The sequence below is a fragment of the Zalophus californianus genome, chromosome 4 (genome assembly GCF_009762305.2).
Source record: "Zalophus californianus isolate mZalCal1 chromosome 4, mZalCal1.pri.v2, whole genome shotgun sequence".
Classification (NCBI taxonomy): domain Eukaryota; kingdom Metazoa; phylum Chordata; class Mammalia; order Carnivora; family Otariidae; genus Zalophus; species Zalophus californianus.
The window spans coordinates 48,242,114-48,266,849 of record NC_045598.1 but is presented as its reverse complement, the minus strand read 5'-3'; the positions used below and the strand labels follow the sequence as shown (position 1 = coordinate 48,266,849).

The window sequence follows — 24,736 nt, the reverse complement described above, 5'->3', positions numbered from 1 at the left end:
AACGGGCAAGTAGCTGGTGACAGAAAGCCAAATGAATCTCAAACTCACAGAGAGCGGAATCCCACAGAATAAAACAGAATGAAGACGTACTGCGTCATATATGAAATCACAGGCTTTGAAGCACAGAATAGGTGATGAATATAACTGGCTCTGAAGGAAGTAAACTTTTTGAAAAAAAGAATAGAAGGAGAAGCTTCAGCAAAGCAATGAGGATGTTTGCAAGGCCTGACCTCGAGGGCAGAGCACTGTGGTTAGTGCGGATGATTTCTCTTGTGGGCGCACATCACAGAAAGGGTGAGTAATCACAGCTCTCAACAGGCCACTTACACATACTGGTCTGCAAGACACAGGAGTCTGTCTGAGACGTGACAAGGAAAGCTGATGGTGGGAACACGTGGAGTCAATGGCTTACAGAAGCGGCAACCGTCACACCGTGGGAGGAAGAAAGATTTTGATTAATTGGTCGATTGCAAGGGCTTATTTTCTTTATACTGGTACGCGCCTTACATTGATTGGGGAATTCTCCTTCATCTCTTGTCACAGTCCCCTTTTGCTAACTTTTGCTTCAGAGGCTTCTTCTGCTGCTTTTTTTTTGGGCAGGTGGGGGGAGCAAGTGTCCACATAAATAGCACTGTTAGAATTAAAGCTTTTTTCATATAAATAGATTGGGAACAACAACAAGAAGAAAGCCCTGTCTTTTAAGATAAGAAATTACAGAAAGCTAATGACATCTGTGGGAGCCTGCAGGAAGCAGAAAGTGGAAAGTCATTTTGTATTTCTGCCTCTTTGCCCTTTGACTGAGTTTCTTTCACAGCATCTTGAAACTGGTTTCTTGTTTCATGTATCCTTGGCATTTCTTCGAGCTTCACTACTGCCTGTGCTCAGAGAATGTGAGCACATTGGTATTTCATGGACGTATTTCTTTCCAGTTTGTTCCTTTTCCAGGGCCTGGGAGCCTACAGAAGGGTTATGGGATGCTCCCAACTTTCTAATCACAATTATTTGCTTTCTAGGACATTCAGAATTAGAGAATCATTTTGTAGTGCATGGACAGCCAAGGGGGTGAGGAGGGGTGACTTCTGGGAGATCAGGAAAGGTCACAGAGGTCAAGACTGCGTGGATTCCACATTCCCGTGAATAAAAGGAGGAAGGAAGACACCCCCTTGCGTCCCCTCCCACTCACTCAGTAGTTGAACTTTTACCATGAGGTGACATCTCTGTGGTTTGATTCCATTTTACTGATTAAGCTGCAGATCTGAGACATCCGTGAAGATAACCATGCCATGATACTCGCCACACTATCTATTGGAGGTAGAGTTTTGAAAACTACTAAATGGAGAACACCATTTCGAGAGAGAGACAATTCTTTAAGATACTATTAGTCATTCTGTTCTTTAATACAGATGGATGCCTGCATCAGTACCCTATGTGAGATCTTCATTTGAAAGTGGGACTAGCAGGAAGCTTTCGATGTCTAAGGGACGGGAGGGCAGGAAGGAAGCAGGGAAGAGTGAAAGAGAGAGAGACTATGAGGATGGACACATGAACGAATAAAAGAACAAAAAGTGGAGGCCAGGCATTGTCGTCAGGCTTCAAAACTTGAAACAGTAATGGACGTCATGCTGACTAATCTCTCCCCTTAATATCCCGCCTGAACATCCTATCCACGGTCCTTCACCATCTGATAAAATTTCCCCAGAATTGCAATATATAGATAGGTTTGCAATTATTATAAGTAAAAACTGCAACTCTAAATCCTTCTGACCTATTGGTATCACTATAGGAAGGCACATCGGGCTCTATCCCTCGCTAAAGACACCCACTCATGGGCCCAGAAAATTGGGAAAACCTGTCTCCCCTAGGACCTCTTTCCTAGGTCTGCAGCCTGGGTCCTCTAAACTCTTCCTAGTCTTTCGTTCATCTGGAGGAGATGACTCTGGCTGGGTCTACCAAAGTTTGCACACTATGGTAGTGTAAACTGAAATCCTCCCTCTAACCACTGGCTGTGTGGCCTATGAGAAGAGAAAGCAACATTGAGTTGCTGGCAGGAATCACTCAACTTTCTTAAAGGAAGAACAGCAGGCACCTTGAAGACCAAGTAGGATCTCTGAAGTTCAAAGAACAAACTGTACTGAAGTTCTGGTTGAAAAATATGAATCACAGGGAGAGAGCAATTCTGTTTCACATCAACTTGCCAGAATCCTGAGCTCGTCCCCAGGCCTGGGGCACACGGGTTGGTGCCTCTTCTTTGGAGAGGGGTGAATGAAGACAGGCCTATGTGCATTTACATTTCCAAAGCGGTTCTGAACGTAATGACTATAGCAATGTTCATAATTACACCGGGGGCTCATGCAGGTCATTAAGAGTTTTCAAGGCTCTTTATCTCAACAGTCCCATATGAGTGGCAATTCTTCTTCAAACACTTTTTTAAAGAGGAAGTAAGGAAATAAAGCAAGTACCCGGACAGGCCAGGTGACACTGCCTGAAGATAGACAACAAGCAAGCACAGGGGTCAGGATGACAGGATTCTCTTGGGGATACAATGACAGAGGAGCTTCCAGGGCTGTCTTGGCTGGGGGCTCTCTTTACTAGATTATAGCATCGCCTAGAAATTCCAGTCACAAGGGGCTCATACTTCCTTGAGTTTAGTAAGAGAGAGGAGCTTGTCTTTAAAATGTTGTGAGACTTGCAGCTGCTACTTGAATCACCAATCCCAATATTCGACATACCCTACCTAAGATTCTGTTCTAGAAGACTCATGGAAAATCTCACGTAGTGATGATGATGTTAGTGAGGAATTAAGTTCAGTTTCCACTTAGGGAAAGATGTGAGCGGGATCGTCTTGGAGCTAGAAACTCCAGATTTGACCAAGATATCACTGAGGTACCTAAAGTCATGGTATTACCTATCTATCTGATGAAGCAGCCCCATCCCACGCTACTCTTTGTTCAAGCTGCAGACTAGCTCCTGATTTGTGACCGACGGCATTTCTTTTCAGAAAATACAGCTTTAAATATTTACAAAGCCAAAAACTATTTTTAACACAAAAAGGAAAAAAAAATCAAACAAAGTATAAAAGGAATGAAAAATCAGGAGGGGATATAGATCCAGAGAGCCTTAGTTTCAATTCTGCTTCTGCCTCGTATTACCTGTAGTCTTGGGAAAATTACTGAATACCCCTCTGAGCTTTGGTTTCTTTCATACAGAACACAAGGGTGAAAACATCTACCCTTCAGGCAGGGAGGTTGTCAAGATCAAATGAGGTGCCTTAGTCTGCTCATGCCGCCATAACAGAGTACCATAGATTGGGCATTTAAACAACAGAAATTTATTTTCTCACAGTTCTTGAGGCTGGAAGTCCAAGATTAAGGTGCCAGAGGGGTCAGGTTCTGGTGAGGGCCCTCTTCCTGATTTGCAGAGGGCCACCATTAGGCTGGGTCCTCACATGGCAGAGAGAAAGCACCAGCTCTCTGGTGTCTCTTCTTAGAAGGGCACGAAGCCCATCATGGGGACCCCACCCTCACGGTTTCATCTGACCCCAATCACCGCCCCAAAGACCCAATTTCCAAATACCATCACACTGGGAGTTAGGGCTTCAACACAGGACACATGAGGGGACGCGTTCAGTTTACAATATGATGCAATCCTATGCAGGGCCTCTCGGAGCATCTCTACTGTTTTGGTTTAGCTACTATTTGTCCCAGGAAGGGCATCTAGTGGTGAGAACATCTTCATAAAAGGATACATCAAAATAACAATTGACAAATCATCAACATTTCAACAATAAAGAAGCTCACGCAATGTTTTTGAGAGAGTACCAGAAAATCCAGAAATCGTTGAGAATTCAACTGTACCATCTTTGATTACCAACTTCATTTAAAAGCCACTTAGCATTCACGAGTGGACTCAATTCCTTGGGAAAGATATTTCACAGACATGAGTTCCCAGTGCTTGGCCAGTGCGCAGGGTACCATACTTCTCAAAATGTGTACAAAGTGCACAGACAGCGGAATCAGACTTTTGCACTTGTGTTTCTAATAGTGTCCCCTTTGGTTCTGTTACCTTTTTGGATCTCTGCTGTCTAACCTCTGCTGCCCGTGTAGGTTACAGGTGTCAAGATCACAGTAAGAGTACCCAGCACAGTTCTTGGTACATAAACAGCACGCTAGTGACTGGGTTACTGGTGGAAAACCCAGCTTCTCATCCTGGCCTGGAGACCCTGGACAAGTCATTTAAGCTCTCTGATCAAATATTTCTTGAATTCTCCAATGAGGCTGGGTAGCCAGACTCCTTGGTTCTGGCATTTACTAGCTGTCCCAATGGAGGCCAACTTCTACCACTTCTTTATGCCTCGGCTTCTTCAACTATAAAACAGGAATAATGGGCCTACGTGTGCATTCCTGATCTAGGGAAAGAACTCATAATGTGCTCCTGATGATTATTACAGATAAAGAAATGGAGCAAAGAACAGAATGGTCAGGTCACAGAGCTAGGAGGTAGTCAAGGTAGGATCTGAGCCCAGGCAGCCGGAGTCCAAAGCCTGTACTCTCAGACTCCTCCTCTGATGCTTCTCTACCTTTTCATAAACCTGTTGTTAATATTGTTATTTTACCACTCAGAGTCTCTCCATAAAACCTAGTGTGAGAAGTCTTTTGCAACTTGGTTGCAGGAAAAGCCTCCTCTCCCACAAGAAACTAATGTTTCCTCTTTTTTGAAAACAAGAATTGTGCAACTTATCATGTGTTCATTTTTGTCTTGGCTGCCAGGAAGCTCAGAATCAAACTGTGTGCCCCATCTCCGCCGCCAAGTTATTTCCTTCTTCCTGTATCTTTGTTCCTTATTTTCCCTTTTAATTCTTTTGTTTAAACTAACATTTTCATTTGTGTCCCTTATTGATAGAGCCCTCAAAATTATTTGGAAAGTGGTGGGTGGAGATGAAATAAGCAAACAGAAATCTGAAATTTACATGAAAACCTTAAGTTTCAAAACTTACCTGTTTCATTTGCTACAAAATTTTTTTAAAAAAAAGGTCAACAGGAAATTAAAAGAAATCATTTAAGAGCTATTTTAAAGGAGAAAAAAGAAAACAGAAGAACAGAATGACCAACACCAATAGAGGCCAAGTCAAATGAAAACCGCAATAAATATGTCTGAGGCTAGAAGTGTTTGTGCTTTCCCTGGCTGGAACCTATCATTTCTTAATTATATCCTATGTGTGTTTTGCAAGATGGGAGCTGCTGTCAAGAGGAAGGACAGCCTCAGACAGGGGAGGAGCCACGACCCACCCCTTGGTCCTCACATACCTGTACAGAAGCGAAATCCCCCGAGGCACAGGCACCCAGAATAGCAGCGCCCACAAGAACAGACTCCACCTCTTGCGACAGGACCACAGGCATGCCTGCACAGGACAAGGCCACACCTTGATTAGGGAGTCGGCCAGCAGCCCCAGCACCAGAAACACCTGACATGATGTGGCGTGAAGGCAGCAGTGGACAGCCTCTCCCCGGTCCCCACAGTGCTCCGGTCCTTGGCATGACCTGATTCTAAAGGATGTCACAGCCTGTGCCTGCTGGTGAGGCAGCCAGGAGCCCCAAGGGACCTGCCACCCCATACATCAACTCATGAGACCTCTTTGCCCAGATCTCCCAGGCTTCTGCTAGCTGCTACCTGCCATTTGGTTCAAGTTTGTTTCAACAAACACTTGAGTGCCTCAAGGGGCCCAGCGAATGCAGAGATGAATCTGACTCGGTCCTGCTCTCCGGGTCTCAAAGGGGAGGTGGATGAGAAAGAGATAAAGATGGTGCAGGGGGTTGGTTCTCTAACTGAGATGCACTAAGAACAGGGAAGTAGTAAGGGGGTGTGATTAATCCCTCTGGCGGCTTCCTATTTCTCTGCGTACAAGCCAAAGCCCTTATGATGGCCGGCAAGGCCCTCCAGAGCTGGTGCCCACCCCGACTGTCGCCTCCCCTCCTGGCCACGCTGGCCTGGCCTCCGTGTTTTCTTGAATCAGCTTCGGGGCCCTCACCCATGCTGTTCCTTCTGTCTGTGTGACTTCCTCCCAGATGCCCACATAGCAACTCCCTCTGCGTCCTTCAAGGATTTGTGCAAACACCCCCTTCCCACTGCAGCTTTCCTGACCATTGGGTTTAAAGGGACAACTTACCCACGACACTCCTCATCCCCCCTCTGTTTCCTCAGCATCTTCCCACCCAGGATGATTACTTCTCTTGTTTACCATCTGTCTCCCTTTGCTAGAACAGAAGCTCCATGAGGCCAAGCACTGGGTCTCAGCCACGGCTGAATCCCTGGAATTGAGACTAGTTAACCAGGATCTAGCACATGGTAGGGGTTAAATGGTGAAAGAACAAATTTCCCGGAGAGGGAACGGAGGTTCATCAGAATGGAGATGAGCGTTATGGGGGTACCTGAAGGACAAACAGTGGTCCACCAGGCAGCAAGAAAGCCCTCCGCATGCCAGGGCTCATGGTGGGTTTAAGGTGAATAGAAAGAATTTAGAATTCTCAGAATTTTATATGTGTATATGTGTATATATGTATAATAGAAATAAAATATGTACAAAATATAAATGCATTTGCTAATCAGGAGATGGCAGCAGACTCCACAGAGGTAAGCTCTGTAGCCAGACCTAAAAGTCTTCCTCTACTCAAGACAGGAGACTGACTTTGCCAAACACTGGATTTGTCTTCCTATCTTTTCTAGGAAGACCTCCCTGACACATCTACCCCTGGGGTCCCACAACCTCCTGACTCCTCCTGCTACTCCTAGGCTGGGTCAGCAGCCCGGGCCACCCGGACAAAGGGTCAGGGAACAGAACTCCCACACAAAGGGTCAGGGAACAGAACTCCCGCACGCAGTCAGAGGGCTCAGGAATACCAGCCCCCAGACCGCAGAGCTGGCACCCAAGTCTCTGCTGGAAAGTACAGGGGTGGGTCTCTGGGAAAAGCTCAGAGTCAGTCCCACTAGCCCTGGGCCCTTCAGCAAGTTACTCAAACATTTAGCCTCGGTTTCCCAGTGTGTAAAATGGGGATGATAGTAAGACTTGCTGCACCGTTTGCAGTGAGGATTCATGAGAGAAGCACACAGGGGGCTCAGCACATCTCTAGCCTCCGTCAAGCCTTTGGGAATGGTGGCTACTACTGTCAGAATGAAGACTGACGGTGAGTGAAGGCCCTCTACACATACTTCACTGGGCTGGAAACTGGAATGGTGGGGAAGGGACAGGGCAGGTGCCCATCTACCATCTACAGGGGAAGGACAGACACCGGGCCACACGTAAGGGCTGTGTTGGCCAAATCAGGAGAGCACTGCATGCCTTTGCAGAATCCAGGGACGATGCAGACGGGAGTGTGACTACAGCCACCCCCGCGGACCTGGCACTTTTTAGAAGATCACAAGCACCTCCAAACACCTCCCAGCCCTTCCTGACCCTGTCAAAAGCCTAATTAGTCCTGAGCAGGATGGAGTGACCTACAGTCAGTCCCCTCCCCTTGAGAACGGGAAACCAGAGTGAGCCTGATGAATCCCCCACCAGCTCTCCAGTTGCACCCTAAGTGCTCTGGAGCCAGACTGGAAGAGTTTGAATTCTGGCTTCCTTGCTGACTTAGCTATGTGATCCTAGGCAAGTTACTGGACCTCTCTGTGTCTCAGTTTCCCCATCTGCAAAACGGGGCTAAAATTCCACCTCCCTCTAGAGCTGCTCAGAGGATTAAAAGTGTGATTATAAGTAAGGCACTTAAAACAGTGCTTGGCTTAGAGAAAGCACTAAATTAGCATTAGCTGTTAGGATTCTTTTTTTTTTTTTTTTAAAGATTTTATTTATTTATTTGAGAGAGAGAGAATGAGAGATAGAAAGCACGAGAGGGAAGAGGGTGAGAGGGAGAAGCAGACTCCCTGCCGAGCAGGAAGCCCGATGTGGGACTCGATCCCAGGACTCCAGGATCATGACCCGAGCCGAAGGCAGTCGCTTAACCAACTGAGCCACCCAGGCGCCCTGTTAGGATTCTTAATATTGACCTGATCTCTAAAGCCTCTCCTCATCCCTGCCACGGGGCAGGGTGGGGGGCGGGGGGAACCAACTCACTGCTTCTGCTTCTCCTTGAGGTCAGTCCCCCCTCTTCCCTGCCCACCCCCAGGCTGCTGTAGGTCCCAGGACACTGGCGTGGGTAGACCTCACCCATGGCTTGCTTGTCCTCATAGTTGCATCCTTGACCAAGCTCTAGTCCGGCAGCCTCTTCATGCAGCCGGTTAGGCTGGGTTGGTTAGGTCCCTGCCAGGCCCCTGCAAGCCTAGGGGTGGTAAGACTGTGGGTGGCCCCAGGGGGCTGCCTGGTCATCGGGGTTTCCCTACCACCAGCCCACACCTCTGCAAACAGACCCTTTGTTTGACTTTTCTCCAAACTTCGAGTGTGTCATCTGTTCCCTGCCTGGACCTGACTCATACGGACACCAGCATCCCCTGGGTCCCCACTCTACTCTGTGGACACTGGGCAGAGTACCGAGAGCACTTCTTCTCTTTGCAATGACACTTTTGGCAGGACATTATTGTTCTTCTTTGTATCCCCCTGCCAAGCTCATGCTTGGTACACTGGTGTGCTCAGAGACGGCTTCTGAGTGAATACATGGAGGGACAAATGATGAAAATAATGAATAAGACAGAAAGGGGGGGAACCTTGCTGTAACTGCCAGAGCTGAAAAAAACCAAAATTCAGACAGAGGAACATTGAGTCCCAAGTCAATGGGGGAAACCTACAATTACTTAGTACACAACAAGTATTTCTTGAAACCACAGTTAAACTAACTGCCAGAGGTACAGGGAGATTCTTCCTCCTCACGTAGAAGACATTTTCCCAAGTTGGCAAAGCCCCATTCTCGCTGCTTGCACAGAGAAGCCTGCTCCCCAAATGGCAAAGATTTGCTTACAAAATATTAAACTGCTTTTCTTTTTTTTTTTTCTCAAACACACCTCTTTTTTTTTTTTTTTTTGCATGGGGCTGCTTTAAGGGAAGAAGTGAACGGACATGTATTAAACACTGACTTTGAGCCAGGCAAAGAGTTTGGTGCTCACAAACTCGTGAGCAGGTACTCCTCAGCATGATCTACAAGAGGGAAATAATATTCTTTCTTTCAGAAGAGGAAACTGAGGCTCGGGGATAGGTAAACCAACTTGCCCAAAGTCACAGAGGGGATCCTCTGTTCTTTCCACGACTCCACAGTCTCCAAAGAATCTTCTAAATTCCATTGTGTTTTTGACAGGTATTCCTAAGACTCATATAGGTCCGTGGTCCTCTCTAAGCCTTTCTTTGCAGGAAAACTAGAGCAATTACAATATTTAAAGGCATCAAAGACTCTACCTATACACCCACTGCTGTGTACGTGCCTTTTACAGGAACAAATGCAAATGTGTTCTTTTCTCTGAGCGGCTGGGTGAAGGAGAGGAAGAAGGCAGCTCTGCCTGGAATGTGAACTATTTTATCTGATGCATTAATGAGTTTAGCAGAACCCAAAGCATTTAAAGGCAGATGCACTTTGCCATCACTTGTCAGTCACAGCTTCCCAAAGCAGAGGAATTCCAGCCAAAGAAAAGGTCCCTTTGTCTGGAACTGTAACTGGTCCACAGCCAGAGACAAAGGGTCCAGTTTCAATCGGAATCCAAATAACGATGAACAGCCTTTTCATTCAACAGCCTGAAGAACAGTTTCCAAAGCAGAACTTTCTGTAAAGCTGCTGTACCCCCTGCTTCTGAGTCAGCTCAGGGATGTGAGGCCTGGAAAAGGACCCACTTTCATTAAGGCTGGAGCCACGGTGCCTGGTCAGGACCCAGGGTCACTCACACCGCCCTGCTCTCGGGGGCCCTGTTTCCCATTTCCCGCAGGTGATGTGTTAGCCAAGGCAGATCTCTCCCCTCCTGCATCCTGGTAGGAAGGCTTCGTGGCTATCAGAAGGCTAGAAATTGGGAAGTCACTCAGAGATCACATTTTAAATGTGAATCTTGTCTGACCGGCGACTTTTAGATAAAATTTGGTTATCGGTTTTCTCTTTGGAAAAATTACAAGCTAATTTGGGCTCCTTTTTTAAGTCTTTCTTCTTTCTGCCTCAGAACGGCCCACATCCATAGGCTGTGGACTCTTTGGTAAAGGAAAAGTAATCATCACATGATTACGAATTGCTCAGAAAAGCTAAGAAACCTGGTTGGGCAGCGCAGAGTAGGGGGCGCTGGGCCTAGACACTCCCAGGTCACGGTCCTGGTATCGCCCGTCCCCTCTTGTCTGACTCCGGAGAGACAAATTCATTGACCTCCCTGAGCCTCAATTTCTTTGTCTCTAAGATGAGGCACCAATTTCTACCTCTCAGCAGTTCATGAGGTTAAATGTATACAGAGTGGCTCCAGCAACACACAGTGGGAGCTTGGTTAATGGTAGTAATTTCTGTACTCAACATCCTGATATATTTACCCCTAGACAAGGTGCTTTTTTTTTGTACTGTCCTCTGGCTTGTGCCTCAGTCTACTTACCTCTATCTAAAATGGGGCTAAGTAATTTAATTAGTTGGATCTCACAAAGTGCAAGGGTTAACTATGCGCCTGACATTTGGTATAGCTCTCCTCTGCAGGGATCTGCAGGGTGTGAGGGGGCACAGGTGATACGATGAGGCAGCATCAAGGGCAGGGACCCTGACTCACCCAGCTGTCAGAGGAAGGAGTCCACAGGATGGGAGGCAGCAAGAGACCATGACGAAGGGACGCCATTGAAGGGTGGGCTCATGTCACGTTTGAGCTGGGGCTGTGGGCAGGGTCCATTCCCTTCTGTTTCCTTTACCTTGTCCCACTCTGGTGCCTGGCCATGGTGGGTGGGTCCCGGGGTGGGGTGGGGAGGATGCCAGGCTCCAGGAGACACCGGGGGAGAAAGGAGCAAGAGACATGAGGCCACGAGTTCCAGAGGGACGGAAGTCCAGGCTCGGCTCTGTAATACCAGCGAGCCTCTGGCCAATGGGGTCCCCTTCTTAAGGCCCAGGGATCTGCACCAGGGATCCTGCTCTGCTGTGCTCATATCACAAAGGGATCAGCCCACGACTCTGGATTTTCTCTCTCTGTGTCAGGAGCTATGAAAGAATCACAGGATCTTGGGATCTCAGGGCTCAAATTCCCATCTGCAGCCAGACCCTTGTTCCCACAGCAGTTGGGCTCTGAATTCGTTCTTCAAGACAGCTTCCTTGTCCTTTCCTCCAGACCACTTGCCCTGCCCTGTCGCAGGTCCAAACCAGGGTGGAGGTACCCCACTATGTTTCCATAAAACTCCGTGCATTTCTTACTCTGAGCTCTTGCCACACTACATTTGCACATCCATTTGTCCTTGTCAATAGACTTTGAGATCTTTGGGGGCAGAAGTCTTGTCTTACTCATCTCTGTCTCTTCAATATTCCCCACGAGCGTGCATCAGAAGAAGTGCTCAGACGGTTCCATAAATACTTAAGTTATGACCTAGCCCTTGCTGACCTCTCTCATCTCATTTCTCAGGATCATGCAATAGTTGGATTCACAGAGAAGTCACTTTCTCCATCATGACTACAAATACTTCACAGTTATCATAAGGAAAAAAACATACATTTTAACCTAAAGATTCAAAATAATCTGGCACATCACCCCTACCCTCTGCTATTTCCAACCCTGTCTGGCTGTCAGCCAGGCACATTTACTGCCAGGCCCCAAATGACCTATTCTCTTCCTCCTCAGACTCACCTGTAATGTCCGCATGCATCTGCACAAAAAGGGGATTCTTGCTCAGGCCTCCGCACAGGAAAAGCGTGCTGATAGAGTGTCCGGCTGCCTCCATGGCCTCTATAATGAGGCGGGTGCCAAACTGAAAGGGAAAGGCAGAAGAAAGCATCAGTAGAGCAGCACAAGGCAAAAGCTCTGGAACCTTTACTGTTTGCCCAGCCCCAGACACCACACTGAAAGCTTCGCACACCCAGTCTCGGAGAACAAGCTCTGAGAGATCAGGTTGCCTCTGATCACTGTTAATGAAGTCACAGAGCAGGAATTCCAACCTGGGCCTGTCTGACTCCCCAACCCTCTTAATTACTCTACCATTTGCTTCCATCAGTAGTTACACAACATTGACAAAAACAACTGACAATGTTCACACAGTTCATATTAACAAGAGTTCACTGAAGCAAGTATTTGTGGAGTGCCCACTGTGGGCCTGATCCTCCAGCAGGGACCAGGGATGGAGGAAGTGGCCCGGGGGGGGTGGTCTCTTGAGTCAGTCTTCCTTCCGGAGATAGGAACTAAAGAGGTTTGTTTTTTGGAAAAGAGCATCCAATAACATCAGCAGCAGAAGAGAGCTCTAATCGCATGAAGTGAGAGTAAGACTTCAGACTGACAAAGGGCTAACCTGACCTTTATTACCATCTGGAACCAGGTGGTGGTTCTTCAGGGATGCTTCAGGAGCCAGAGCCCATTCCAGTCAGTCCTTCGTGGTCTGGGATGACGTGGAAATCACACCCTCTGGCTTGCTCAGTGTTCCACCATATTTTCATTTCAGCCCTCGTGTGCTAGGAACTCCCTAAAATGTGCTATGCTCATCCTTGTCTTGCTCAGTTTACTCAACTCAGTAAAAATCATGGATGCCTGGGAAAATGACACCACCGTAGGGTCCCCAGGGAGAATGTTAATGTATAATTCTTTAGTTTTAACTAGGATATGCAAACAGCTAAAAATCCTAGTTTATTTGCAAGTTCAAAAACAAGAAGCTCATGAGTCTAATTTACTTGGGGTCAAGGATTAAAACCAAAAAGATGAACTGTGACATGACTTTAGGAGGCAGCCACATGGCAATGGTTGAGAAAGGGGCTCCAAAGAGAAATGAGAGAGAACTGTTTTTTTGTGGTTTTTTTTTTTTTTTTTTGGTGGAGAGAGAGCCCTTGAGATGTTTAGAGAGTGATTAATTCTGAGGGATGACACAGTGCCAGGTGTGGACAAGGGGGTGAGTTGATGAAGTGGAGGGAGGAGGTCAAGGATCTGGGAGGCCACAGATGGGACAGCCACCAAGAAGGCAGGGTTGGGGCTGGAGAGAGGATTCGAGTCAATGTCACGGATTTAGTGACAGTGTGATGGTGTTGCTGGGAAGGTGGTACCCAAGTGTGCAGAGAAGGAGAAGGAGGTAGTTTAGCATGAGGACAGGCTGTATCAGAGGCTTAACCAAAGTGAAGGAAGAGGGTTTGGGAAGTGGTCAGGATGTCCCCCTGACCACTGTCCCCAGGGGGTAAGATGTAGGGCAAGTGAAGCCTCTTTTGACCAGGCAGCTTGGAGGGCTGTCTCCCCCGTGACTGAGGGTGCCTCTGGGAGAGGGAGTGGCTAGAAGTTGTTCTGGGGACCATGGGTCATGAAATCCTGAATGCTGTGGAGGAAATTATGAGCGATGGGGGGCAGTTCGGGAGCAAAAGCACAGCAGTTCCAGCCCAGAGGCCTTCAGCTATTAGCGAATCTGGTAAGAATATGGATTAGGTAAAACTTGGGCCTCCAAAAATAATCCACAGATGTAGTGTGTTAAAAAAAATTAAAACATGTTGTACCGTATAAGGACAGATCCTGCTTATTGCATGTGGCTGATTACCCCCAGATGTTCTTTCTTAAGCCTTTGGGGGGTCATGAACCCTCTTGAGAATATGATAAAACCTACTGACCTTTCCAGAAGAAAGTCACTTACAAAATAGCATTATAAATGATTTCGAGAGGCCTACAGATGCCCTTACGTCTACCATGGATCATTCGGTGTCTGTGGCTTGCAGGACAGTCTAGTCAGCTTGAGGGGCAGGAGTCCGTAGTAGCCAAGAGCATGGCTTTTGAATTCAAGAAACCTAGGATGGCATTAAGACATTTCACCTACTTCTGGGAATCCAACCTGTACCCAACCTTTCTAAGACTCAATCCTCATTTTTTTAAAAAAGTAATAGTATTATCATATTCATGGGTTTGAGAACTCCATGAATTGTCAGAAATGTTAACATGCAGAAACAATTTTAATGTGGTCTTACATTTGGTGAAATATTAATATCTGCCCTGCACGGCTGTTGCTGGAGGCAGTGTATGTACAAGACGCACAGGAGTGCCGAGTACATGGAAGGGGTGTGGAAATGAGCGCGATTCTGGTTACTAGCTGTAGTCTAGGCACTCTGCTAGGCACTTTGCTATCCTTGCTAGTCTTAGGACAAACTCAAAACTTGCACGTTGTTTTCCCCATGTAGGAGTTATGGGATTTGCCTGAGGCAGTAGGGTCTGCCTTGGGAGAGGATAGCTGCACCCCCCCCCCCATATGCATGGAAACACCATGCAAAGTTGGTATTTCTGATACTTCTAAAACCACAGACCTGTGGCTCACGTGATTAACAGGCCAGAGTGGAGGGTAACACAAAGCACATTCCCTTGGGAAAAGGCAAAAAAGTATCAGAACAAGAGGCACTCCCTTGGGAGGGGCTGTGACAGCCTGCAACTCCCCCCGTGTGGCATTGTTGGCTGGAATTTCCCACTCAGGCTGGCAGCTAGCAACAGGGCCTTCCTTTCGGGTGTCCCAGGCTCCACTCTGTGAAACGTTCCACCCTCCCTAAATGCCCTGCCACAGGGCTTTGTGCTAAAATGATTTTGTGCTCACCTTTCTGGAAAAAATGTTTTCACAGAGAAATTTAAATTAAAATTAGGCTATTCCACTGGGAATGTACAGAACCAAATGCAAATCGAGAGACTTCAAATGCAAATAGTACTTTTTAAGGGTCTATTCTGAAAGGAAAGCTATAGATGAACAGGCTATGGATAAACTGGTTGTTTGACAAGTCTTTCAATTAAGTGTGATCAAGAGAGAATTTTACTTCATGGAGCGTTTTCGCACAGTCCCAAGTTAACTTCATTACAATATCTCTTTCATTCTATTCCTACAAAATACCAACTACAGATATCACTATAGACAGCAATTTGCTTAACTTTAACCTATTCACAACAAGTAGATGCTAGGGCAATATTCAGAGCCAGTGAAACAAAAAAAAAAAAATTTTTTTTCAAGTTGATCATCATGGGAAAATATCTGTGATCAGACTACTTCATTAAAATGCACATTTTTGCCTGAAAGATCAGCACAGCCTCGTACCTTTGCAAAAATGGTTTGAACCCCTCACAATTCAACTGGCCCCACAATAAAGCCTTATCAAATGATTGGTCTTAAATTTCCTTCCCTTCGTGGTATTATAAAGGTCATTAAGATCACTGACAAAATAAATATGATAGCTCTTAATACACATACGACCCCTTAAATACAAGACTGATTTTCCGAGTGTGTGGTATTTGGGAAAATGGAGCTGGCTCCACCCAGCTCACGTCCCGTTTAACCTCATTTATATATTCTTGGACTTCTGCTGCCGTGTTCTTACCAGGAAGGGGGCCTCTGAGAGGCAATCCCGGCCAAAATAACAACGTTTGCTAAGATGTGTACAAGAAAAACTGGTCTTGGAAATGCCTCAAAGCTGATTTCGTGCACGTAGCTTTTACAAACATTTCAAAGAAAAATGCAGGTTGGTAGAGGGGGAAAGAGCAGAAGAATGGGAGTGAGACAGGCGGTTCTCGGACACGCTCGTGTCCCGACTCCACCACGTGCCCACTCTCTGACGCGGTTCTCGGACACGCTCGTGTCCCGACTCCACCACGTGCCCACTCTCTGACGCGGTTCTCGGACACGCTCGTGTCCCGACTCCACCACGTGCCCACTCTCTGACGCGGTTCTCGGACACGCTCGTGTCCCGACTCCACCACGTGCCCACTCTCTGACGCGGTTCTCGGACACGCTCGTGTCCCGACTCCACCACGTGCCCACTCTCTGACCCAGCAAGGTGGTTTTCCCTCTGTCTGGAAAACGAGGACAATCCCACCTACCACTGTGGGTAGGTGCTCTGGTGCCTGGCACAGCAGCTGGGCGTCAGTTAGAGGTGATAGTCCTTGTCATCATGGGACGGTGCCCCGTGGCCCGCCTCTTAGCATGTACTCAGAGGACGAGCACAACAGCTCTGACTGTCCATTTCCACGCAGTCATTTCATTCCACTCTAAGACTTCTCATACAACAGCACTGACTACCAGAAAATGAAAGTTCCTCAATACTTCATATACCTACTTTATTTCAGAAAGCCATGGCTTCCCATCCCAGCTCTGCCACTTACAAGCTATAGGAAATTGGGCAGGTTAATGAACCTTGCTAAGGTGTAGGTTTTTAATGTGTGGAATGGGGATGTTAACACCTACCTCACTTGTAAATATTTAGCACAGTGCCTGGCACATAATACCCCAAAACTATATTATTTATCATTATCATCATTTTTACCATAAAACAGGATGACTAAATAATTGTCTTTACTACTGATGCACATTAATCTCCTTCACGTTCATTTTACTCTTCACTCCCTCCATTTTGACAGATGCCAGAATTATCTGGTTTTGACCAAGTTCCCATAGATAGTGCCGCCTGATTGATTTCACTGAACTGGCCAAGCTATTAAATCAATGACAGTTGCTTCAGGAAGATACAAACTGGTATATAAACTGCAAGGACTGTTTCATCTCATCAAGTTGGCCTATTCCATGTAAGACCGTATGTTCCCTTCGTGGTTGGGAAGCTCTGCTCTCTTAGCCCATCTACATGGTACCTGGACAAGTGTGAACATAAGAAAATCACTTCTGTTAGTGATACGGATGTATGGGAAAAATGTATGTAGTTCTGTTATTTGAAGGAATAAGGCTTTGAAGGAAGTGGTATATAAACAAAATAACTGAATGGCATATAAATATGTCCACATAACATTAACAAAAAAACTTTCTGTGTGTCTCTGAAAAATAAATTTGAATCAGAATTCAGTGAACTGATTTTTCCTTTCTGTTGGTCCACGTTCTCTTACCAGAGTGGCTAAGCCTCACTTAATTAATTGTATTTTGGGATTCCTCCCAGCTCTGAAACCTGGAAAGCCATGACCCATTCCTCCAAAATGTACTTCCTAACATGCATACATACAGTCTTCTGTGCATGTACCCCATATTTGGATCACCTCGGGAGAGTAAGATTCCTTAGATCGAGATGTTTAAGCTTCTAGGGTTTTGTTTTCATTTTGGATTGATCTGCAGTGTAGGACTTCCTAATGCGTTAAATTCTCCCCTCCTCTCTCTAACCATCCAAATGTCTCATTGAAGCAGCTAATTATCTAAAAACAAACACTAAGGATGCTTACTATTTAAAAGAACCCTATAATCCTTTTGCGAAGTGAACAATATCGTGTGTTTTATAAGTTTGCACGTTCTTAACATTGCCTTTCTTAATGCAAGAATAAATGGCATCTGCTTCTACTTAATTGAACTTGGAAGACAAATTAAATAAATGACAAGTATGATGTTCAAAGACTCGAACTCCTTTCAGCTTTCAGCGATGTGAGGTGATTAGTAAAGCAGGTGAAGACCTTCATCAAGATTTCCTTCCGAAAAGACACACATCTCTTTTTGGCAAGCTCCCTTTTAATTAACAATCTCTGTCACACAAGCACATGATGTATCTTGGAGAAGCATGCGGCCTAAGGTTTATTGATAGCCCTAAGTCTCTTTAAAAATGGCATTAAAGTGTCTTACAGCAATGGCTTGAACTGTGGCCAGGTACAGAATGGCAAGATCATCGAGGTCCTGAGACAGCTTCAACCCGGTGACCTGTAGGGATGAAGGAAAGAAAAGAAAGAGATGGCCAAAAGGAGCTGCCACGGATAGAGATAGTTCCCATGAAACACGTTCAGATGTGTTTTCTTGCCCAAACAAGTTCATATGCAAATCCCCTTTTTGTGAGCTGAACGTGAAATGACTACCAAATTGTTTAATCTCCAGACCTGGGAAAAACGATCATTTCTCCTCCAAGAGAAAGTGCCCTGCCTTGTATTAACAAAACAAAACAAATACTTTACGGAGATCGTGTTTGATATTCCTTAGCATGGAATTAATAAATGTCTTTCTTCCCCTTTAAAGAAAATGTTCTTTTATGACAAACACCCATTTTCTTTGGCTTACAGAGATCGACATGGAGCAGTGGCTTCTAGTAAAAGATGATCTTACTCCGAGTTCTGCCATTGTCAGAATTCAGTGTAACAGCATCCAGGGGGGATTCAGGGTAAAATAATATGTCTCCTATAAATGTTATACCTACTAGGGGATAATTTACAATCTGTGGTTTGCAAGGGAATCCCATTAAAGTCAATCGGAACCACATGCTTCTATGGAGTGTGTCAATTTCTGAGAGATTCCAGAACTAAACAGGATGCTGGATTTGGATGCCTTCAAGACCTGTTCACAGTGCCTCCTTCACATCTCCCATTTACGAACGTCTTCTCTTGGGACATTTCTAGATGGCGAAGAACTGCTGGGTTCTTCAAGCCTACTCGGAATTTTGTGGGCATCAATACCAGAGCTCACTTTGTATTTTCACATTACAAAATTAATTAACATAACCTATGCTTACTCAGGGCCTACGGTGGGTATGATCCTGAGTGCAATGAGGTGGCGACAGGCAGCCTACGTTCAAAGAGGGGGAGCTGAGTGGTCTACCCAGGTCCCTTTCCTTCGTCTCTCCAGTCCCATTTAATTACCCTTTCCAGACTGCACCCTGAGCCACAATGAAGGGCTGCTGGGCACAGACATACTGGGCTGGGCAATGACTTACTGCTGGGCACAGACAACATTCCATGGCCCAGACCAGAGACCTGTCAGCACTCTTCCCCGACTTTTCCCTTCTTCCCATATTTATGCAGTCTCCAAGTTTTGCCCACTTGCTCCCCCAAATCTTTGTGAATCCATTCCTCCTCTTCGTGCTGTCACTCACTTCCTCAATCCAGGCCACCATTATTCCTTTGTGTGTGCTGAAAGGGCCCCTTTTCTAACAGTGCTTCTCTCCACAATGGAGCTAGTAATTGTTCTCACAGGCAAATCTGATCGTGTTACTCCGTTAAAAATTCCCTGTTGCCCTCATCTCGAGACATAAATGCCCATGCTGTTTTAGGTGCTTTCTCCCAGGCTTGCCCCTGCTTACTTCCCCAGCATCTGTACAAACCCTTCCTCACTTAGTATCTTTTGCTCCAGCCATTCTGATTACTCATGGAAGTCTGTTCATGCAGGGACTCCTGAATTCGGTAGAGCTACCTGCTGATAATTTCTCTTGGCAAATAATTGGGTAACCAGATGAGAACTACGCCTTTGATTTTAACACACAGGAACACGGAAGATTTGAGTGAGAGACCAGAGGGGAATTCTGGGTAGGCATCCTCCCAAGCCAGTAACTCCATGAAGGAACATCCTTCGTTAAGTTCCCCAGACACCTCAACACACAGTAAAAATGCTGGAAGGGAGAACATGAACACTGTTGACATTATAGAAGTTCACTTCATAACGTGCGTAAGGAAATAATGTGCCCCAGGGAACACAGAGGATGGAAACCAGACCCTAGCTGTTCCGACAGACTACCTGGGATACTCACGCATCATCTGCAAGGCCTAGCCCAGTATCTGGCACACAGTAGGCACGAAGTAACTATCTGTTGAATGTGTGAATTAGTGACAATGGTCTTTTTTCCTTTTGTATACCACTGTTTTTCCTAACATCCTAGCCTTTTGTGTCTAATTCCACGATTATGGGATGATCATGTGCACCACCTTGGCTCTCCATATATTTGCAGAGGGGAGGGTCATTTGCTACGTGCCCCAAGAGAAAACACTGGAAGATTACTTCTAGTTGCTTATTCCAGGCTCTCCATGCTCCCTCCTCTCTACACTTAGCTTCCCTCATCACAGTGGCTCGTACAAGATTGGGGTAAAAGGAGTGTCCCTGTAGCTCATACGGAACTTTCGTGTGATTTAGATAAAAGTACTCCCTCCAGGCAGACTAATGCAGAAGGCATCCCATCTGGGAGAATGAACTATGAAAAGGAGCAGAGTGGACAGGGTCCCAGCCCTGTTGTATGTCCCTTCATGCGAATGTGTGATCAACCAGCTCCATGGCATGCAATGGTCCTGGATAAAGATCACACATCATGAATGGTCTCTCTCTTCTGTACTGGCCTGGCCTCAACAGCATCTCTGCTGCTTATCTACTAGGAAAGCTAAGTGGGCCCAGGCCTAGACCTCTCATCCAGAGCCAGTGAGGGAGGCAGGCTACCTCTGGCTCCTCTCTGGTCATGCCTGCGATGTGAATCAAGCCATGATCCTTTGTGGACTGGGTATGTGTCTGCTTAGTAGACTCACATCTCCTATAGGTGGGTCCTGAAGACCAGATCTGGGTAAACTGTGATGGAATGGGGAAGAAATTTGATTTTGTGTATGAGATTAATTGACTAGGAACCCCAGTGCTATGTATAACATTGATAAAGTAACATTGATAAAGGAGGATAAAGATATCCTCAATTCATAAGAACCCATAAGGAAGAAGGGGTACAATATCACCAGATTTCATTTTCTTCATCCCCATTTTCTTCATTCATGAGAACTTCCCCAAAGTATTGGTATTCAAGCAAAAAAAATATCATCGCCCCTTCTCTAAATGTCTAGTGCCTCTAGAGCTCAAAAATCATAGAGGAGAGAAGAGGATAGTTACTTTTCACCAGAAACTGAGAATGAGATCATGCAAATGAGCACTAAATTTAACTCCTGAGCTTGCTAGTAGCTCCAGCAAAAGGGACATAGGATGGGTGACATCGCTTTTCTTTTTCTGATAAATAGAACATACCTTGCTTTCATGGAAGAAAATGTTATTCTAGGGAAGAAGGTACTCAGCAATAAAAGGCAGTAAGTATGCACAGCCCTCCCATAGCCACCTCTAACATCTCCTCACCATAAACACCAGGGCCACGGAGTTGAAATGTGACCCAGTGAAAGACATTTCTCTCTAAAGTTACTATGGTTCGGGGCCCTCTTGCCTGATATCTCATCTGATATGCAGGTGGAGACTCTGGAAGGGCAGGTAATCATTAATTCCATCTGAGCTTTCTCTCCAATACTAGGGACCTCAGCCCTGCCTTGGCAAAAGTCAAATGGCTGTCGGCCCAAGATAACTTTCTAAGGAGTGCCTGCCATGTGGACCACTCAGGAGGCTACAGAGTGGTCTCCCCTTTGGGGAGCCATCTTGGCAGGGAAGCGACAGCAGCACCCCTGGAATGCCAGGGATGTGCTGGGGGACGTGCGGCTTTGTAACCAGGGAGAAAGCCAGAATGTGACAGATAAGCAGATACCCCCATCTGCGGGCTGGATGGTTCCATCCATGAGGAAGTGGGAAAAAAGCATAAATGGAAGCAGTGTGTTTATAGAAAATGTGCATGTCTATTTTGAATGTTTGGGTAAGACAGTGAAATGTGTGGGGAAGCCCCATGGGAGAGTTGTGCTGGTAAGCACATTTTATTTATTTTGCTATTGTGTAATGAGGAGAACTGCAAGAGAAAACACTTATAATTAATATTTAGAGACAGGTGATCTATATGGTGGCCAAAGAAATGCAAACTACTATTGATGACGCCAACGTCCTAGATAATGGTTATAAAATACTTACGTAAATCTTGGTATTTTTGAGCTTGGAAGAGATGTGTGGGGGAATGGAAAGATGACAAGCTATGAAGACACCAAGGTTCAGATCTTGACATTCTCCCAACTGGCTGCACAACGGTGTGAGTTTTGTGACCTTTCTGAGCCTCAATTTTTTTTTTTTTCATTTATGAAATAGGGATAATGATGCCTCAAGGCATTTTTGTGAAGATTAAATATCATTTGCAAAGTGTCTTACTTTTTCAGGAAGCTAGACTGAGTCTACAAGAGCTAAACCCTTATAGAGCCAACTCTGAGCATAGGTGGCAATTAACGTTGATTTTCTTTCCCTTTCTCTTAATAAATGTGCATTCTCTTTCTCTTAAATGCATGAAGGGTTCAATCCCATTTATTAATTGGAATGTGGCAATAAAGCATCTCCTTCAACATGGTATGGGTACCCCCAGGGTATTAATGAGGGGCACTGAAGACTAGTGCATATACGGCATGGGGAAGACAGGGCAAAAGGCATGTTAACCATCAGCATCAGGATCATAATATTAAAGATAAGAACATCAAGAGTGTGGAGAAGCAGTACGCCCCTGATCAGTGCCCAGGGATAGGATGATGGGGGACTCACTTTCAAGGACTGCTTAGAGAAGCCTTAGTCCTTATCAACCTACACACTTCCATTCACTCTGTAAATAGGAAGGACAGATGAATTTCACCCTGGACTTCACCTTAAATCTTGCCGCCACTTAGTAGCTGTGAGAGCTTGGGCATGTTTCTAGCCCTTTCCCAGGATCCTAGCTGAATGGAGATTTTCTGAACTCCAACTCCAGATTTATTGACTCTTTGGTGTGGGCCCAGCAATTTGTATTTCAGCAAGGTCCTAATGCACAATAAACTGTGGAAATAATTGTCCTTAACCTTGGCATTGTGAATTATGGGTTGGTAGGTCCTAAAATAGTTGAAATTACTTAAAAAATGTAGTAGTAAGTTAGCTAATGTTTTTCCTTCTTAGTTGTTAAAGGAATTAGTTATATTTGTTAGTAAGAAAAAAAAGCTTAGAAATAAATTCTCAAGGGGTCTCTAAAGATTACAAAAGACAAGAAAACAGGATCCCCAGTCCTGAGATTTTCTAGGGTCATCAGAGCATGGTGGGGTATCCAAGGCTCAGGGGAATTGGTTGAAAGCTTTTCAGAACACAAAGGAACAGCAAAATGCTGTTTGTTCAGTCAATAATACAGGCAGAGCTCATGGACAGACAGCAAGGAAATGAGAAGGATCAGAGAAAAATTGATAGGAAACCTCTGGAGAGAGAACAGAGATTGAAGAACAGGTCTGAAATGATCAGCCAGACTGGAAGACAAAGGGAAAAAATCTTCCTTTGGTTTCAGGAAGTACCAGGAATTGAGGCTGCCACTTGGCATTGCCTAAAACTCACCCAGATTTGGGAAAGGCAGATCAATGTGTTAACACAGTGTGGTGAGTGGAACTCGAAAGATGTTCCCCCAAGATTTCCACCCCCAGTTACTCAATCAACCACCAATCGAGGCACTGCTGTAAAGGGACTTTGCAGAGAGAACTAGTTCCTAGCCAGGTGACCTTAAAATACAGAGATTATCCTGGATTATCCAGTAGAAGCCCACTGTAATCACATGAGCCCTTACGAGCTGAAGAGGAAGGCAGATGAGTCAATCAAGTGATCCAGTAAAAGGCAGGAGGAATGAGGTAGAAATGGAAACCAGAGAGATTCAAAGTATGAGATGGACATGATCTGCCACTGGGGGCTTTGAAGATGGAAGAAGGGGGCAATGAGTCATGAAATGCATGTAGGTGGCCTCCAGAAGCTGAGGACCCCCGGCTGACAGTCAGCCGGGGAATAGGAACCTCAGTCCTATAACTGCAAGGAGCTCAACTTGGCCAACAATTTGGATGAATTTGATAGATTATTCCCAAAGTCTCCAGATAAGAGTCCTTGGTTCTGGTCTTATGAAAACTGGAGCAGAGAGACCAGCTGAGCCAGCCAGGGCTTCTGACCTACAGAACTGTGAGATGATAAATTTAAGCCTCTAAATTTGTGATAATTTATTAAAGCAGCAACAGACAATCAATAAACTCACAATGACCAGACTGACATTCTCCCTTGCAACCTTATTCTATTGGCGAACCGTACATGATACGCTAGTCATTTGCGATTCCCCAGATGGAACAGGCACTTCACATCTTTGTTCCGCTTCTGATGCTCTAAATCTAAGTCATTTTAATGTACTCAGTGCTCCAGTATGCCAAAGCTGTTCTGGTCAACTGTCCTGGCCCCTAGTTGGTGTCATCCAACCTGTCTGAATTTACACAAACTTGGATCCCATCTTTGGTCCCCTGGCCTTAGAGCTTTCCCATTATTTATCTGTTGGGACCTCCCAGCAGATTTCTCCCTGATTCATCCCTCAGTCTTTTACCATGCCATACTACCTGGGGAAGGACTCCTGTCTATAATTATTTTGCCACTGCCTGCCTCCCCTGGGTTTTACTTGTTTTTTGGTATATTTAGGGAAGACAGAAAGCACTAAGAAAATGGTATCTGAATCAGACATAATTTTGAAAAGTCACTAAAATGAGGGGAAAATATGAAAACACAAAAACCTAGTTTTTCTTTTTACTTAAAAAAAATTTTTTCCCCCAAAGGATGTGAATGACCTCAGTTTGAACTGACTAGGTTCTAATCTGTTTTTTTTCTGCTGCTCTGGGCAAATAACTTTGATCTCTGAGCCTTAGTTTCTTCACTCTTTTAAATGGGGCAACAACATTGTCAAGCAGGGTTACTCTAAGAGTTGGTGATGATGTATGTAAAGCATCTATCATGGGGCCTGATACAATGCACTTCCAGAAAAAAACAAAACAAAACAAAAAAAAAGATCCCTATTACGAAACAAAATACCAGCTGCTAAATTAGTTGCTTCAATAAGAAAACACATTATGGGAAACCCAGCTAAATGATACTTAGGATATCAAGCTTTGTTATAGGACTCAATTTGTCATAGGGAAAAATATGTAAAAAATGGTGAGATGAAACAGCATTACATTGTAACGAAATCATCAACAAACTCATGTCAAAGAGTCCATGTCTTTGCAAGCCTGATAAATAGATCAG

At 45.4% G+C, this 24,736-nt stretch overlaps 1 protein-coding gene across 21 annotated transcripts in view; it reads right to left on the bottom strand.

Annotated features, from left to right (window-relative positions):
* FGGY (FGGY carbohydrate kinase domain containing) overlaps nt 1–24,736 on the bottom strand; it is a 410,509-nt gene that overhangs the window by 79,104 nt on the left and 306,669 nt on the right. For 19 of the 21 annotated variants that reach the window (XM_027572804.1, XM_027572897.1, XM_027572840.1 and 16 more), the window contains 3 exons: nt 17,666–17,740; nt 11,755–11,875; nt 5,304–5,398 (listed from right to left, as the gene is read on the bottom strand). In XM_027572804.1, coding sequence (XP_027428605.1) covers nt 5,304–5,398; nt 11,755–11,875; nt 17,666–17,740 — 291 coding nt within the window. The remainder of the gene's footprint in view (nt 1–5,303; nt 5,399–11,754; nt 11,876–17,665; nt 17,741–24,736) is intronic. The other 2 variants (XM_027572889.1, XM_027572878.1) reach the window with 2 other exon arrangements.